The sequence below is a fragment of the Chlamydotis macqueenii genome, chromosome 2 (genome assembly GCF_036417535.1).
Source record: "Chlamydotis macqueenii isolate bChlMac1 chromosome 2, bChlMac1.mat, whole genome shotgun sequence".
NCBI lineage: Eukaryota > Metazoa > Chordata > Aves > Otidiformes > Otididae > Chlamydotis > Chlamydotis macqueenii.
The window spans coordinates 137,606,487-137,625,838 of NC_141557.1; the positions used below are offsets into that span (position 1 = coordinate 137,606,487).

The 19,352-nt window shown below is 39.2% G+C and overlaps 1 protein-coding gene across 6 annotated transcripts in view; it reads right to left on the reverse strand.

Annotated features, from left to right (window-relative positions):
• The window catches only part of RUNX1T1 (RUNX1 partner transcriptional co-repressor 1), a 116,673-nt gene that overhangs the window by 5,946 nt on the left and 91,375 nt on the right, over window positions 1–19,352 (reverse strand). For all 6 annotated transcript variants that reach the window (XM_086741003.1, XM_086741005.1, XM_086741006.1 and 3 more), the window contains 2 exons: window positions 14,427–14,495; window positions 7,709–7,899 (listed from right to left, as the gene is read on the reverse strand). In XM_086741003.1, the coding sequence (XP_086597129.1) occupies window positions 7,709–7,899; window positions 14,427–14,495 (260 nt within the window). The remainder of the gene's footprint in view (window positions 1–7,708; window positions 7,900–14,426; window positions 14,496–19,352) is intronic.

The following is a 19,352-nucleotide window of genomic DNA, read 5'->3' on the forward strand; positions in this document are numbered from 1 at the left end:
TAGGCCAATTTCTAGGGAATCTTCATTTTGCTTCAATTTTTGGGGAAGGCCTGTCTGCACAGACAGAACTGTCTCCATACGTGAGCAGAGCCACCATACGGTAATTCAGTATCTTACCACAAGATCTGTAATAATGTCAGAAAACAGTCATTTAATTTTAACAGTATGGGTTCAACTTTCTTATTTAAATAGTCATCAATTAACTATCAGCTTGTAGAGAACATGAAAAGTAATACATAAGTGCAAGATTTTAATGAAGTGACAAAGCTCTAAGCTGACTCCTTACACAATTACTTAATGTGTCCTACATTACCTGGTATGTGATTTTGTCCATTGGACATATTATTTCTAATTTAACAGGTCATTACAGCTTTAGTGTAATTGTGGGAATAAAAGCACATAAAATACAAGAATTTCAAAATAAAATGTACAGCTTATATTTATGCAACAACTTATCGCGTTTAAAAATTACTGCAGTGCAAATTAGCATAAAAAGTACATGCACCATGAGGAGCTTGCACTGCAATAGCAGCTGGATTTGATGTGCAGAACTCCCTGTCCTACAAAGCCCTCACTGCTGTGGCCATTCATTGCTCCTTCCCATGTGTGAGTAGTGAAAAACACTCCAAGCTCTGGCCACACATGCTTTCTGTTCACATTACTGGCAGCTCCAGACCCCACGTTCTACCAAAGAAAAGCCAGGCTCGAGATGCCAGTTAATTGCCTAGGATGTGCTTTGTACGCCTCTGCTTATGTATTCCCTGTTGATCCACACATCGTGTCGTGGACAGAGCTTGAGCTCATTATGGGACTGAGCATGGTCAAGCTTTCTTCCCTCCTGGGAAGATCTACAGCTCACTCTAAGGCCTAAGCAGGAACTTCTGTACCAGCAAAATAATAAAATCATTGAATCTTTAAGGTTGGAAAAGACCTCCAAAATCATCAAGTCCAACAGTCAGCCTAACACCACTATGCCTACTAAACCATGGCCTGAAGTGTCACATCTACACACATTCTTTGAACACCTCCAGGAATGGTGACTCCACCACTTTTGGCAGCCTGTTCCAGTGCATGATCGCTCTTTCAGTAAAGACGTGTTTCCTAATATCCAGCCTAAACCTCCCCTGCCACAACTTGAAGCCATTTCCTCTTGTCCTATCACAAGTTATTTGAGACAAGAGACCAACATCTGCCTCCCTACAACCTCCTTTCAGGTAGGTGTAGAGAGTAATGAGGTCTCCCCTCAGCCTTGTCTTCTCCAAACTAAAGAATCGCAGTTCCCTCAGCTGCTCCTCATAAGAGCTGTGCTCCAGATCCCTCACCAGCTTCATTGCCCTTCTCTGGGCGCGCTCCAGCAACTCAAATGGAGTGCCCTGACTGAACTCCATAGAGAGCATCTCAGATATCTAACAGGGGACCATGATGTCCTGTTGGTGACAAGATGGCAATCATCATACAAGGGTGTACAGGCAAGACTATGGACTGCTTTATGCCTGATTGAAGACTCTATCTCCTAGCACTGGCAAGGCTCAGCCTGGAGTACTGTCCAGGCTGGGATGAAGCATTTCAAATACAGCAAATCAAATAAGATAAATAAGACTGGGAAAGAACACAGAGAAAGGCAGCAAGAATATCAGAAGTCAGACAAACACAAGCTACGAGAACAGACTGAATGAACTCAGACTGTTAAATATAAGGAGAGATGGTAGCCTGAGAAGGAACAGTAGCATCCAAACATCTTGGAGGCTACTGCAGTGAAACAGGCAATGGCTGTGTCTACATGGATGAACAGGAGAAGCAATGAAATGAAACATCTGCAAGAGAAACTGGAAAGAAATGTTATGATAAACCTTTTTAAGGACAGGCACAAATTGCTTAGAGGCGCTGAAGAATCTCCAACACTAAAACACAGGGAAAGCAGGAATGATACAGCTAGAGTTGATCATGCCTGGAGAGAGGGAGTAGCAGATGTCTCAAAGCCTCTCCTGGTCTCTCTTCTCTGTCTTTAGGTAGTGATCTACTACACTGCACTTCCAGCTCGCGCTTTATAGAGTTCCATATGTAGTTAAAACTATGAGGAGGACTGGATTACAACTTAACTCTTCATTGATTTTTCCTGTGAAACAGTGAGGTTATACAAAAGGCCAGATTCTCAGACTACATAATTCAATTTAACCTCACTACCTTGAAAATGAATTAATTCAATGAAATTGAGCTAAATTACACCAGATGGGAATCTTGCTCCGAATCTATGCCACCGATCATATTTCACCCTCCTCTTTCAACTGACAAGGACATGAGTCTTAGGTCAGAGCCTTATCTTAGGTCAGACTCTTAATTCTTATGCACTTAAGCTTCCATCTTCAAACAACTGAACTCAGAAAGTTCTGTTTGCCATCATGAAAATTCTTAAAAACAAATGGTCTCCATTTCTGTGGTCTCCAGTACCAGGACATATACTTGTCAAGAATTTTGTCCATCCTGTCACTTTAATCTTTGAAATATTTAATCACAACTGAGTATTTGCTTTCCTCTGACACCTCCAGCCGAGACACAGTGTAGAGCTGGCTTAAAAAAGAGAAAAACTCAAAATGGACTGTGACATGTCAAAGAGATTAAGAACTCTGAAATGCCGTAATACAGTGTCATACATTGCTCTGTCATCTTTGAGAATATCTGGGTATCCCCAGTTTACAAGGAAAGGAAGCATGGCTGAGTACAAAGAACCCATATTTTTCCCGGTTCTGCAATTCTCATGGCATTCAATACTCTTTCACTACCAACCACAAGAAAAAGAACATCTAGAAATCACTGAAACCACAGTGGCGTAAATGAGGACTGTATAAGCCACTGAACACCAGTGCAAATAAACAGCAAAGTTTGTAATGAAAATTGTATCCAAGACCCATAAAAAGGGAAACACATTGGTACTTTGGAAATTCCCACGCTGCGTCAAAATACATCACTTCATAAGAAGATATTCAAACCTTTAGATGTTTCTGGTAAAGTTACACCTATCACTGAACACTCCAGGCTAGCCCAAGCCACTGTTTACTGTGTGAAGTACATGTACGTTCATACGAGTCAGCATAAGAGAAGATAAATCCTGAAAACAGAAGTGTGGAGAAGCATACGGAAGAGACGTGCAAGCTGGCAAGTCAGGCTTAGCTCAGCAGTCTGGGGCACTGCCAATGTTCACATCACATCTGGACTGATCCTGCGCAGAACACATGGCGCTGGCGCCTCTGTACCACCCACCACTGCAGGGGATGATGTGCTACTTTTTAAGAGATGGCAGCCAAAAAAATAAACATTAGCTGACATATGTATTAAATTTAATACCAGCCTGAAAAACTAGGCTTGTCTGAATCACAGCATCTGATGCTCAGAGTCAGGTTTGCTGGCACAGTCCTAGTCTCAATGGATTGGTCAACAGAGATTGAACCCAGCTGTCTTCAAAATGCCAGGTAAGTGTGATATTCACATACAACATAAACTGCTGCAATATAAACAAGCCCTAACATTACACATCTCTTTAAAAGCAGTATTGGACCAGTTACATAGTTGGTTTATCTGAGCAGATGTCAGCATCTGCTTTAAGTTGAGAGAACCGAAACATTTGTGCTCCTTCCCCATACCCAGCCCCCAACTCTACTCAAAAGTGAGGAAGAACACTGAGTGTCAGATTTTTCAGTGGCATTTTATACCAGAGCAGAAAGACAGATGTTTTGATGATTTATCTTCCCCCCCCCGCCTCCACAATCTGGGCAGCCAGTCTCTTTGCTAAGCTGTTCATCCTTACTATTAAAATTGATTTGCACAACAGTACATTGCAGCCAAAGCAAGCACGGCAGTCATTAAAGGGTAGGCTGCTCACACATATTTCTGTACTTGGCCAAGTCAGCTACTGATAAATGGGTCATCTTTTGTCAAGCAACTGTAAGCAACTGGTAAATAAATAATTTGCGGTTCAGGAACAGCCATGCTGACAGGTAGGCCTTCTCCTGTCCTTTCCAACAGCTGTGTGTGCTCTGTTCACTCATCTTCAGCCAATCTCTCATTATAATAACAGAAAACAATGAACATGTCCTGGTCAGTCGCAAGGGCTTATGCCAACATACTATGGAAATCTTTAGAAAGTAAACGTACAGACACTGAGGCAGTGGCATTGAAAATGAAATCATACTGAACAATTCAATCATAAGCAGAGAACAATAATTCAATAATGGACCAGGTCAGGGTCAGAAATTAAAACTATACTATGTAATGTGGCGATTCTCAAAATATTGGAGACCACTTCTTAAAACTCAAGATGCTTCCAAATATCACGTCTCCCCCCATGAGTCCTCTCACTGTCCTAAGCACCCTTTATTTTGTTCTGGTTAGTTCAACATATCCAGCTTTATTGTTTTCTTGCAGACAATCTTGCAGTCGGGGGTGGTACCTTTTCTGGGTTAAAAACAAACTGAAACAAAACACAAAAAGCTCCAAACAAAACTGGGAAAAAGAAAACACCCTCCTCCCCCCCTGCACCCCCCCCCCCCCAAAAAAAAAAAAAACCAAAGAAAAACAAAAATATAAAAACCACAATCATCTTCTCTTTGTGAGACCTCTGAAAAGTCTTGGATTAAGAGACTACGTATTATTTTAAAATTATAATAATTACAAAAATCTTGAGTCTTACTAGTACTTATTACTTTGAGCTCTGGAGAAGACTGCACTAGAAATCATGCCACAAAGTTCTCACACCAGAGCAGCTTCAAGAAGCTTCAGCTACGTCCAGGTTGCATTTTACTGACTAACAAATGAAAAGCTGTAAGGGAAAAACCTTGCCAATAGACAGGGAGTGGCCATATCAGATGAAAATTATATCTGATACATTAGAAATCTGGTGCCAAATTCCCATCTCCATTCATAGTTTCCACAGCCAAAAGAACAAATGACACCCGTGGGAGAAATATTTTCTGTCAGGAACTGCATGGAGATTACATAGCAGCCTATACTGAGCTCTCTTGCAGGCCTTGGTGTAATTGTCCCACCAAGAATAAGAAATGAGGAGTGATGCTCAGTCTTCTTCTAGACCTGCAAGACTACAGAATCTGCTCTTTGAGCATCCTCATATTTGGAACTTAAAATATTCTAGCCCTGGAAATATTACTCCAGTGCCTTTAGTACACAGGAATCAGTGTTGCTGGAAGCGTACTGCTGCAAGAGGTGAACAGAGAGAAGTTTATGGAGACTTTCGACCTAGACAAACAAGGGGGGACGTTCACAGAGAGATCGAGAAATAACGGACACCAAAGAAAATGTGAAGTTTTATTCCTCAACCCCGATAAACACAAGGTCTCGTCTCCAAAGAAACACTTTTCAAACACTGGCAAACTGATGTCCTGTCCCCAAAGATGAAGGAAAAGTCTGGTCCGTTCTTACAGCAGATCCAAAAGAATCAACAGCATGTTAACTGTTAATCATGAGAAGCGTTGCCCTAAGTGTTTGGAGTTTGGCATAATTAGAAATGGGAGAAGAACTAAATATAAAAACTTAATGGCAGATCTGACTCTCAAATAAGAATCATTGCCATCTCCCTTCAAAATTAAGCATGCACCTGTAAACACAAACTGAGCAAACTTGAGTTCTTTCTGCAGGTTTACTAAAACTGCATTTTTCACCTCAAAACTGCTGTGCCACTCACGACCACAGGGGTGAAAGCTACAGGACCAGGGCACTAGACTTCATTTCTAGGTCCAGGAGGCTTGTACCCTTCCCGAGGATGCACAGCCCTGAGAACATCTGTAACCTTATAAGCCACATTTCATTTGAACACAATTAAAAGAATTATTTGTCTTTTTTTTGTTGTTGAAGTCCTGTTTCCAGGAAATGAACAACCTCATAAGCAATTCTGCTGGAGAAGCAGTAAAGATATCTGTTGTTATACAGCTTTTCCCAGAGCTATGACTGCTCAGGAGTTAATTACAGCACACAAACTCCCTACACATTCCTTTGGATGCACATTTGCTTGTGGAAGAATGGGCTGTACCTACTGGCACCTAAGTACTTCCTCTGTCCCGCCTACACTGTATCAGTTCACTAAACAAATTTAATTTCCAGTTTCCTCCAAACCTTTAGAATTTTGGTTTTAACAAATAAGAGTCTCTTGTACATACACACACACCAAGTGACAGCTCTTTAATGATGCTAAGTCAGACAAATGCCCTTTCTATGAACATAGTGCAAGAGAAATGTCCTTGAGTATCTCAGATACGAAATGCCAATAAATTGAATTTATGTCTCATTTAATCTACAATGGAACAGTTAGTACTTAAAGGGTACATACACTTCCCCTAGTTCCTTTCTTCCTGAGAAACTTTCAGATGCTGAAAATCAATTCCTTTTGTCTTCTTGTTATTCATCTGCTACACATTAAGGAGAAACTCTGGGCATTCAGTGATCCCACAATGGTCTTTCATCTCCAGAAAAGCCTGGTATGAATTAAAATCTTACGCTCCCTCAAATTATGGAAGTATACTGCAGCATGCCACTGACTTATCTGCTCATGATTTTTGCCAGTTTCCTCAGCATGCTGCAGCGAGCTCATCTGCATCTTTTGGCTTAAGTGACTCTTCTACAACGCTGCCCATCCAGCCCACGAAAAGTGCTTTGACAGTACTGTACACAAATGTGTGTCCCCACACAACAGGTACCGCTATCTACTCTTTTTTCCAACCCCCTGTAATTTAGAATTTAAATTAAAAAGTAGTTCTACTACAGCCAATATCTTAGTACACGACAACAAATACTTCATGAAAGTAATGTTCTTTCATTTTAGTGGTCTTGAGAGATGAAGGTTATATGCAAGTAACTTTTAACTGACATCATGTCTGTTTTTAAGGGCAGTTTTAACTTAGGATGTTGTTTTTCTGTAATGGGCATCAAATTTAATTGCTGTCTAGACTGCTGCAGCTCTGGTCAAACACATGCTGCTCTTCCACTCCCAGATCCAGCTAGTCGTGCTGCTGGATGTCCAGTACCACAGCAATTCAAGACTTCCACTCTCAGGTCTGAAAGTAAGTCAAGGCTTAACATACTTATTCTTGTTTCACTCTTTGTTGCTCTTCCAGTCTATTTTTCTCCCTTCCAAATGCTGTTTGCCCACTCCTTAACTCTTGAATATTCCCTGCAGCCAAAGCAACACATTCAAAATAAGGAAACACTTGCAAATCTACATTTGTGTTCTGTCCTATAGGAACCATCATCTTCTGCTAATTGCTTCTACATCCAACGCTTTCCCCAGACAAGCTTTTAGATACTGTGCTCTACAATGTCTTAAATGAATAATTTGTTTAAATTCGACTTCAGCGTGAAATATTTTCCTCAAAGCAGTCTTGTTATCTGTTCAATATGGTAGCTTGAATAGCTTTAAAATACAGCTACTGAAAAGCTAAATTAGAACAGACGTGTGCACTACGTGTAATCCGGAACAGCAGTTAAAAGGTGAGACTGCAGCTCAAGTTCACTAGCTATTTTGGGTTCAGATTACAATGTAGCCAAGAAAATCTGGAGCTCAGCATCTGCCTGAAATAGGTGCTCAAAGCTACTGTGCAAAGAGTTAGAAGCAGGCACTGAACTCTGATGTCACACAAATAGCGAGATTAAAGCCAGCCCAGATGGTTTGCAGCCACAGGTGATGCCTGCCCAGCAAAGACCTTACCTCGCTTGAATCCTCCTGCTGATTGATAACAGCTAGTGCATCCTCTGCGGCCTGGCGCTTGGCTTCAGCAACAGTGCGCTCCATCTTAGCTCTCTCTGAAGTGATCATGTCATGAGCTTTCCGCTCTGCCTCCGACACTGCCTTCTGCAACTCGGCCATCGCCTGACGCTTTACTTCATTGACAGCTTCCTCTACAATGGAGGGAAGAAATCCTCATCAGCACACAGCTACACAGGATTGATGCGTGACATGCAGCAGAGACTATTATATTGAGAGTCTTCATTTTGAGAAGAAGGACATAGAAGAACCTGGTTCCTCAAGACTCTTCACAACCACCCAGGTGCTTCTTTAATTCCCCAACACCAAAAGCTCTCACAAGTCTCTAACACTTGTGATGATTCTTGCTATTTTGATTCATGGTCAGTACTTATCTAAGTACAGATATTTCCATCTCTGGTGTGTTATTTTTGTAATCTTTTTCAACATTTTACTTGGAAAATTGAGTTTGCAGCACACCAGATTTATTAATATCTTTGGCAAGAATTATTATTTAAGACACAGTATTACAGACTTTTTAAAAAATGTATCTTAAAGCTCTGGAAATTAAGACAGGATTTATAGTCATTAAAAATTTTTTCCCCGTATGTTAACGAATAAATACTCGATGTTAAAAAAACCCCAAGAGTTTATTTAAATTTTTTTAATCACTGGTCTAATATCATTTCCTGGACATATAATTTTATGAGCCAAAATTAAAATTTGTTTATGAACATCCATTTGACCTCTTGATCTCTCCTTCAAACCTGTGTTTACACTGTGAAGACCTGACTTCCTGGCTCCACCGAGCTCTCTCGAGCAGACCACAGCCAGCAAGGCTTCCATGCACAATTAACCCTGAGCAGGGGCACAGTGCTTCATTAAATTCAAAGCTTCATGCTTCTTGTAAAACAAGTAAGTCAGTGAGCCCTTTCTTCGGTATATACTAGTGTCATATCTTTTATTCCGGAAAACATGGATTGTCACAAATTAGTTATTTGGGTTTTGATGCAGGAAGAGTGCAAAGATTTTACTAATGAACAGTCTTTTAATTGACAACTAAAACAAGTAATTTCTTTTCTTTTTTAATTAACTGCTCTAATTAACAAGGAAACCATCCTCCCCCTGAATTAGTTTATCTAATTTTCATCTTTATTCAAAGCAAAATGACAATGATTAATTGAAAATTTAATAAGCAGTAATTATTAACTTGGCAAACCTAGTACCAATTAACACTCTATTAAAACTAATTATGACATGTTTCATTCAAGTGTTTGCACTTAATTGTTTCATCTACTTAAAAACCACCTTAATTAAATGTTCTGTTTAATTAAAAACATAGATTTCTAATAAAAATATTTTACTGTAGATTAAAATCTAAGTATTACAACTGCGTTATGGGTTTGAGTTTTAGCCCATGTAGTTGTGTGCACGCACACAGACCTAACTCCTACATACAGATACTAAGTCAATAACTGTCTTGAGTTTTTGTGTCTCATAGCTCTGCACTTGTTATTTAAAAAAAAATGACTACATGAAGTCTCCATTTTCAGTTATTAAGCAAATTATAATAAAGACTTAACTTTGAGCCATGTACTGACTAAAACTGAAATAATTAAAATGAAAGAAGAGTTCTGTTACTCTCTGTGTGTGCGGAACGTGTGTGCTTGTCTGCAAAGGATGTTTTAACTCAAGTTTTCCAGAGAAGGGAATTTAGAGATAAAACTTATGCCTTTATTTTTATGAGGCTGAAAATATGCCCTTATATTACCCTATCATAAATGTTGTTTAGGGGAAAGCCTCAGGAGAGGAAAAAAGCATACCCTTCAACCGTACAGCCAAGGCTTAATTTACTTTGAATATTCAAGGTGAATTAAAATTCTATCTAAGTGGCAATACAGGACAATAATTTTTGCTTACGATCAAAGCTGCAGCTAAACTAATTGTATATGCAAATCAGGCAATTTATATTTAAATTATGCATTCCTATTCTAGTCCCATAGGCACACACAGATCAGCAAAGGGAATTGGTAGGACATTTGCAAGGTGCTTGAATATTTATTACCAACTGCAAACATTCACTGATCGTGAGAAAAGAAATATACACATGCAAACATACAGATGCAATTTTATTACCATTTTCATAAAAATGAGGCAACTTAAATACAGACGTTTTGTGTCTGTGAACTGCAGTTATTAACAAAGTGGATTTCTTTGAGAAAATCTGTATTCTTGCTGATATTTGCTACAAATAGAAATTATCTTTGTATGGCATGATACACTTTCATTACATCATATAAATTTAGTTTTATGTTGAGGTCTTTGCAGTGGTTAGAAATGCCAGTTTAAACTATTATGTTACACAGAAGCACAATACTCCAACATTTTACAGAGAATTCTAATTTTATAGTTTTTCATCCTATATAATCTACTTTTCACTCCAAATATAGAAATAGAACCTTATTTTCTATCTTCTATATTGCATAAGTTTTTTTGCAAAGCTTCTGAGAGTGTGAAGATGCTAAAAGTGCTTATGAGGCCATATGCTACTTTTTAATTAGTAGAAACTATGGATTGGACTTGAGTATTTCCATTAACTTTGACAACAGAATTTGTGTTGTGCTATACTAACTGGGAAAACAAATAGTTAAAATATGTCAGGTTTCTCGGTCACAATGTACTACCCTTTTTCAATACTGTATGAACTCATGAACATCCAAATAAACGAGACAACATTTCCCGTCACCAACTTTCTGCACATCTTCTTAAAATAAATTCTTCCAGGTATAAATACAGGTATTTTATAGACATAGAATGCAGACTTCATAGTTTCGGGTAACAACAAAACTTTAATATCTGTGCAGGAAAAGTTATGGGTGACAGTTATTTGCCTTGACAATGTGCTGAGCTACTAAAATCAAGAATGATACCAGTGCTCTTATTTCCTCTGCTCTTCCAGAGAAAGGAAGAGTGATTAGATTTCAGTATCAAAAAACATAAATCTGGAAGTTTTTAAAACCAAATATCTAAGATGCATGGATCTGTATCCTCCATTGTCCCACTGATGCTAAGCATTCTTAGCATAAATTCACTCTCTTTAGGAATGTAATCGAATTGTTCCTTCCCTTTAAGTAGCACTAACTCATGAGAGAAGCTCCAGGGAGCAAACAGCCTGTGTGGAATAGATGTTCCTCAGCATGGTCCTTGAAAGCAGCCCTGAAGAGAAGGACTTGGGAGTGCTGGTGGATGAGAAGCTCAACATGAGCCAGCAATGCACCTTTTGCAGCCCAAAAGGCCAACCACATCCTGGGCTTCATCAAGAGGAGCATGACCAGCAGGTCGAGGGAGGTGATTCTCCCCCTCTGCTCTGGTGAGACCCCACCTGGAGTACTGCATCCAGCTCTGGAGCCCCCAACATAAGAAGGTCATGAACCTGTTGGAGTGAGTCCAGAGGAGGGCCATGAAGATGACCAGAGGGCTGGAGCACCTCTCCTATGAGGACAGGCTGAGAGAATTGGGGCTGTTCAGCCTGGAGAAGAGGAGGCTCCAGGGAGACCTTATAGCGGTCTTCCAATACCTAAAGGGAGCCTACAGGAAAGACGGGGAGAGACTGTTCAGTAGGGCCTCTTGTGACAGGACAAGGGGTAATGGTTTCAAAATAGAGGGAGGTAGATTTAGATTAGATATTAGGAAAAAATTTTTTACACTGAGGGTGGTAGAATACTGGAGAGGTGGTGGATGCCCCATCCCTGGAAACATTCAAGGCCAGGTTGGATGGTGCTCTGAGCAACCTGATCTGGTTGAAGATGTCCCTGTTCTTTGCAGGGGGGTTGGACTAGATGACCTTTAAAGGTCCCTTCCCAATCCTAACCATTCTATGATTCTATATCCATAATTCAATGACGTGAACCAAGACGAATTGATGACTTCCCACTGAACTGGGTTCACATGGCTTTAATTCACAAAGTGCTGCTTACTGTGTGCTTGCTCCAACAATTACAAAAGCATGTGCTTAATTTAAAGAATTGCACTGGAGTCTATCAGTCTCCAAAAGTTTAAACTCAATTCCTTTTTCACAGGATTTTCAGGTTGCTTTTTAACTGGTTTATGCCAAATTCTTTCAGTTCAATGGATTCAACATCCCAATTAGACTTTTATACTTTATTCAGCTGTCTACAGATTGGTCTTTACGGACATTTGAGATACCAAGATATCCACACCGAGCCATCAGAAATGACTTGTGAGAGATTTACAGCTTTCTTGACTGGCAGTTGCAGCCCTGCCAGGAAACTACAGAGGATCTCAAATGGCACTAGAGACCTATTCTTACAGAGCTTTACTGCCATGAACTGATTATGAAATTGTGGAGATCTCCAACTTCAGTGCACTCTCCTGAAAACAAAGGCCCATGATTTATGAAAAGCAGTATGCTTTCTGATGTTTTACTACTCTTAGTAACTGATACAGGTGTGCATCCTGTAGACTTTTTTTATTCTCCAATTCACAGGCATGCTAAGTTAATGCAGGAAATCTGATTTAAATCTACATCAGCATGAAAAAAAGAGACTAGAAATGGGACTAAAGGACAAACTTTGTTTCAAAGGAACTGATGACATACATGTATGCTCACAAGATGACACGTCAGAGCTCCTTTTGTGGATATGGATCCATTTGTGGATATGTGCAATGTGAATGCACATCCAATTTTATAACTCAGGCCAAAAGTTTCAATTAACTTGTATTGCTAGCTTATGAAAACACTTTTTTTCTTGTATCGTACTGCATCTAGGACCTGATATGACAAACAACATCAAAATAGAGATTTTTACAAGAAGAATAAAGTTCCTGAAATGCACCTGAATAATTCTCCTTTTACTGAGATTTCCTGGGACTGCATTTTTTTTTAATTTAAAATGTTAACATAAATATGGCAAAACAAACTATAAAAATACTTTTGGATACACAATTGCATTGAGTTACAAAGACTACACTTTTCTTGAACAGAAGAAAAATTTGTATAAACCTCAGCAGTTAAAAAATATTAATTTACATATTGACAAATGTAGAGTTTACATTATAAACCCATATCAGACAAACAACACAACTTCTTGTCTGATGCAAAAATATGCCAGTAGAACATTTTTTTACACATATGTTCTGAATTTAGTTTAAAATACACCAAGAAGCAGCAAGCAGCTACAGGAGATTTGATCAGAAAACATTAAAACTGTGGCATATTTGCCATTTAATCATTAACTCCTGCTCAGAAGCTGCAGTGGATTTCATGGTTATCCAGGTGTTCAAAAGCAGGGGGTGTGTGTCTATGGGCGTTATCTGTAGAAGCTCAACTACATCCCTAGAATTCAAGAGCTACCTCCTAGGCCCTAGGAAAACAAGGAAACTCTGATATCGATGTTTAAAGAGCAAAGGTTTCGCTCCAGCACCGCAGTAGGATCCTCGCCAGGAAACTCCTGTGCTCAGGCACAGTTTTCAAGTGTTGAAGAAAACTCTGTCCAACCACAACATAGAATCATAGAATGGTTAGAGTTGGAAGGGACCTTCAAAGGTCATCTAGTCCAACCCCCCTGCAAGGAACAGGGACATCCCTGACTAGGTCAGGTTGCTCAGAGCCTCATCCAGCCTGGCCTTGAACGTTTCCAGGGATGGGGCCTCCACCACCTTTCTGGGCAACCTGTTCTAGTGTTCTATAACTCGCATCGTAAAAATTTTTTTTCTAATTTCTAATCTAAATCTATCCCCCTCTATTTTAAAACCATTACCCCTCGTCCTATTGCAACAGGCCCTACTAAACAGCCTTTCCCCATCTTTCTTGTAGGCCCCCTTGAGGGACTGGAAGACCGCTATCAGGTCTCCCCGCAGCCTCCTCTTCTCCAGGCTGAACAGCCCCAACTCTCTCAGCCTGTCCTCATAAGAGAGGTGCTCCAGCCCTTTTATCATCTTCGTGGCCCTCCTCTGGACCTTCTCCAACTGGTCCATGTCCTTCTTGTGTTGGGGGCTCCAGAACTGGACAGAGTACTCCAGGTGGGGTCTCACCAGGGCAGAGTAGAGGGGGAGAATCACCTCCCTTGACCTATGGTGCCTTTCAAGCCCAGGGAAGATGGTGTCAATGCCCCTGTAATCACCCAGAGCAGCTGCAGAGATGCGATCATGCTTACTTCATTGAAAACTCTGCAAGTTTATGAGCACAGACTTCACTGGGGGCTGACAGGCACAAAATCTTTTTAAAATTAAGAATGGTTACATTGCATAGCTGGAGGTTTTTCTGTAACAGGTACACTTGGGTTTTTTCCCCTCCATTGGGAATTCTAACCTTAACTAGGAAAGAACCTTGAAGCTTAAAAAAAAATCTCACACAAACTTTTTTTTTAAAATTGCTAACAGACTGAAACTTTAGCATATCAAGTTTCAGCCCAAAACCATTATAACCCCAGAAAATAGGGGTCCTCAATGGAAGTACTGATATTCCCCTAACTATAGCAGCAGATGCTTCTATTACAAAGATTATTTCATGTCCTGATCAGTTCCAGTTTAAGATTATTAACCACAATTTCTTCTTGTTACTAGTAAGCTTCCCCCCTTTTTTTTCATTCCTCACATCAGTCCATTAACAACTGCACACAGCTGCCAGAAGACTGAGATGGTGTTTTTAAACAGTTCTTACCAGCTTTCTTCCAGATCTCCTCTGGCACGTATCCAGACGCAGGCCTGTGAAGGAATTCCCGATGTGATTCTGCAGGAGGAGGGGGTGTGGAGGGAAAAAGAAAGAGCATCGTAAGCAACGCTTGCTTGTCAAGAACAAGGCTTAAAGAAACACCTTTTCCTATTACGCAGAAAAAAAAAATAAAAATCAAGGGAAGTTTTTTGGTTGTTTTTTTTTTTTTAAACACAAAATGAAATGGGTGCCGTGGCCATAGCTCATGAACGTCACATAGACCAGATCAATATTTAGGACTCAGATGTCTCATCTTCAGCCAAGCTGAGACTAGTTCGCCTTTATTTTTATTTTACAGCATTCCAACTCAACTCTATATGACAGTTTCCATGCTTTTAAGGCTAGCTTTGAAACACCAACTGAGGGAGTGAAGTGCTTCATCCTTTGTCATTACTTCTATGAAAAGGAAGAAGAAAGAGGGCAACAGCCTGCACTTGGCACTTCTGCTCTGTGAAAACAGAACAGCTACTTGACAAGCGGGGAGAAAAGCCAAGATGTCATTTCAGTGATCAAATCAGCTGTCCACAAAAAAAGAAAGGGGTGTTTCTACGTGTTCAGACCTACTCTTTCCTATGTCTGAGCCCATGTTGGCAACTGTAGCCGCACGAGTTTGAAAAACAGAACCTTTAACTTTAGGTTAAGCCCCTAAATACATACGCTGCCAAACAACCTCACTGGAGCTGAAGCTCGTAACTCACCCATATATTTCAATCACATTTTGACAGCTCTTTCCTCCCCTCCTCCTTTTTTAAAGGGTTTAACCTCTGGGCCTGAGCCTAAGAGCTCTGAAATCAGCAAGACCCCTTCCACATGGACTTCAAAGACACAACATCAGACAACAGTGAAAGAAAATTCACTTTGGCCTGAAATTTAGCATACAGATTATCAGCAGATGAAAAGCTGCTCTTCTCAAATACAATTTAAAAACTAACTATTTTTCAAAGGAATAGAGGAGAAATTTAAAAAAAAAAAGCCAAACCATAAAAGTTTATTGCCATGATTACTATTGCCTGTGTAACAGAATTAAATCATCAAAATAAAATAACTTGATTTATTGCATTAGAGAGGTTTGCATCTTTTTAGACATGTTGCTAGAAATCAAACATCCTGTTTGATGGCTGAGTTTGAAACATAACAAAAGTACACATGCCATTCTTTGAATACTAATTCTTACTAAATACATTCATTTTTGTATCTTAAAGCTATTATTTGATAGCTTGGTCAAAAAGTAGCATTTTTAAGAAAAAGGTTGAATCATTAGGTTTTGCAATTTTTTTTTTTTTACACCACCATAAATATGCATACAGTACTGTTCTATACAGTAGGTTACAGAAACTTAAATACGTTTAAAAGATGACATTTAATATTGCAGACAGCTAACAAAGGTGGAAATTACAGGGGATGTTTCAGCTACACAGAGAGCAGGGAATTCCAATCCCTGCGCACTGGTCCACAGATGCAGCTTCTAGCACATGAATCTCCAGACACGGATGGGGTGGACTGAATCTTCCCAATCTGACAGGCAGCTGAGTGGATTTCCCCCGCTCTTCCATTTGCCACTAAAGTACAGGATGAAAATAAAATGGGATTTTTGTAAGCAGAATTTCACACCTCTCAAGCATAGAGGGATGGGAGTGTGTGTGCAAGATCCTGCAAAACAGCTCACTATTTATATTGGTTTAATCGACTTGATGGGGGACTTCAGACCCGATGCTGAAAATCGGAAAGTTCTCAGCATCACTTGGCTCATATGATTCTGGAGATTACAGATATCATTGTGTACACTTCCCTCGTCCCTTGGAGGCCTTTAGCCTTACGGGAACGATGCCAGTTCAGTCAGGGACAGAGGCAGCATCAGAAAACGTTGCTTCAAAGCTCAGGAAAACTAAAAGTGAAAAATTAAAACTCTCTTATTTGCTCTCCTGCGATACCTGCAGGAAAAGACATAACCACACTCCAAATGTGGCAAAACAGGGGGTTTGTTGCATTCATTTATTTTCTGTTTAGTTTTCTTGTCTGCTCTTTGAGGAACCAGCCACTGCAAGGGTGCCATAACCTTGATTTAAGCCATTTACTGTGGTACTTGGTATTAAAAATAAAGAGATGTGGAGCTGATTTTTTGGTACATATGACTTTCCAAAAACGGAATTCAATGACATAAATGGCCAGACTGCCAGCTAATTGTTAAAATTTCCAAAACATAAACATCAATCAAGCTCTTATTCCAACCACAAATTATTTACATGAGGAATGAGATCCTCTGCAAGAAGAATTAAATCAAGAGCTTGTGAGAGACTTTCCCATAGTTTGGAATGGCACACAAAAAAAAGACAAGAAGCACTTATGAAGATAATGAAAACCATATTCTCCAAGCAAGAAAAATATTATTAACACGGCTATTGTGTAGTCAGTGGTGATGAGTCCATGAAAACAATCTTCTTTGGGGAATTAAACTACAAGATGTGACCAGAGGATAATAGTCTTATATTACTATTATTTTTAAGGTAAGTTGTCCTTCAGATCAAGAATCACAGAATTTGCTCACTAAAACTAAAACACAAAAGACCTTAACTTGGATGTCTAGCAAACTCAAACCAAAAGTAATACAGTTGAGTGAAGTCCTTAAAATACTAAATGTAAAACAAACTGCAAAAAGCCATAATGAGGAAGAATGCACTATATCAACTGACTGACTGCAGTGCCTAGAAGTCAAAATAAATTCTTCTTGGAAGAAAATGGAACAAAATCAAACAAAATTAGGGATAACTTGAAGTGACAAGGCAGCTCATACAGAAAAGGATAATGGAAAAGGCGTTACATGTCAGGCATAATACAAAGGTTTGTTAATGGTGAAAACGCATCAGTGTCATTATTTAGAGTAATAGGATGTACACTACTGAATTTACTTGAAATTCACAGCAAGGTGTGGTTTGAGAGCACTTGTTGATCATCAGTCCAGTTCCTACCGAACCAGATGAAAAAGCCCAACAAGGAAAATAAAAAGCACATATTCATGGCAGTAATCTGTACTTGTCTGTGAAGAGCTTAAACGAAGTAAAAATAAAATAGATTTTGAAATCAAAAATGTTTTTTTTTTAATTTTCTATTTTAATGTGAAATAAACTTTTCAGCAAGAAACTTGTGAGACTGGGACATAAGAATACATCAGGAAAAGACAGAAAAATTCGTCTCAGTTTCAGCCCTCACATTCTAGTGAGCAGCAGGGAACAACATAATATATTATTTTGCAATATATCCCAAATACAATGTTATATTTGAAAAGAAGGAACAGAAGATGTGTAGAAAATACAAAAAAAATGGAGGTTTTTATCACTGGACAATGATATCCAAGCCTATAGTAATAAAATATTAAGAAGTGGAGATGAACAGTTGATCTTTTGAGGATCTTTTATAATTTATTATATTTAAGAAAATACCATCAGTGACAACAATACCCTAAACGCCATAGCGAAGATTAGGGCTCAAAAATAATAAAAGCTGTATATAACCAGCCCCGAACTATAGATTACTTCATATATGAAATATTTATGCTTTTCATATTTCATATGCAAGTTTTGCTTCATTCTACCCTATAATAAATGTAACACCATTAGTGGAACACAGACAAACAAAAAACTTCTGAAAGCAACAAATAGCAAAGATTGACTGCCTTGTTTGTAAAAGTCAGGCTCAAAAGTGTGCCGCTCCAATTAATGATATAAGTAGATACAAATCTGAAAAAGCATAATGCTGAATGAGACCACCTTGCTAACTGTGTTGGGAGGCATGACTTTCAAGTATGTTTATCCACATCTTTGCCCTTCTTTGCCTTCTAATACATTTTTGTGACTAGTACAACACTCCTCGAACACGTGAAATTGCATCAAAAATATAGTTGTGTTCTCATTTGAAAAGGATAAGATAAAGAAAACCACACAGGTACTGTGTTACTGAGTTATCCTCAACCAAGATCAAACTTCCAACAACTACTAGCAAGATATTTTCTCTCTTTTATGCCACCTGTGAGTTATTTTGCAAAGCATGACAATAACAAGGGTGGTACAAGGAATGGATAAAAGCGATCCTCATCCCAAGGAGGTAAAAAATGAATACTAAGAATACAAACGCACAATGCTTCTGCAGCTGTAGCCCTATCTAACAGCATGCAATTCAGCACATCACAATCCAGCCCAAACCTCCCGTTCAGTGAGTGGATTAAAAGCAATACATCAGTGACCAGTATTACAGAAGCTTTACATTCTAGAATTACAAGTTATAAATGTTACTGTGGTATTCACAGCATTCCCTTTAGCTCATGTTGAGAATATCATGCATATCACAGCAATGCTGATTATCTGCAAATGGCAAACGAAGGATTTTATAATCGCAGCACGAAGACATATATCAGCAGGAATGCCCTGGCTAACACTGAAAGCACAAGGGTGAATAATCTTTGATAAAATATAAACTAGCTCTGAAAGGGTTAACATTTTAAAATGTGTTAAGAAATGGCTAACTTATGTGTTCTTGACAAATTCGTATACTTCTGAGAATCCTAGCTTCCTCGGGCAAATCCTGCAAGTATTGGCACTCTCCAGTTGGAGATGTCAAACTCTGTTTTGTAAGATTTCCATTCAGATAAATTCAACAGACATAAAATATCAACATCACTGCAGACCTTCTGATGTGTGCCTGCACCACTTATCTAGAGCCACAGCTGCACTCAATAAGGTTATAGATCTTGTTTATAACCCACGATGTTGAAGAACCCTCATCTTTAATTTATCCGACTGTGTGTATTTCAGTATACATTGTCTGATATGTGTAATTATTCACTATTAGGATGAAAGTTGCTGTCCTGCTGCAGTCTGTAGT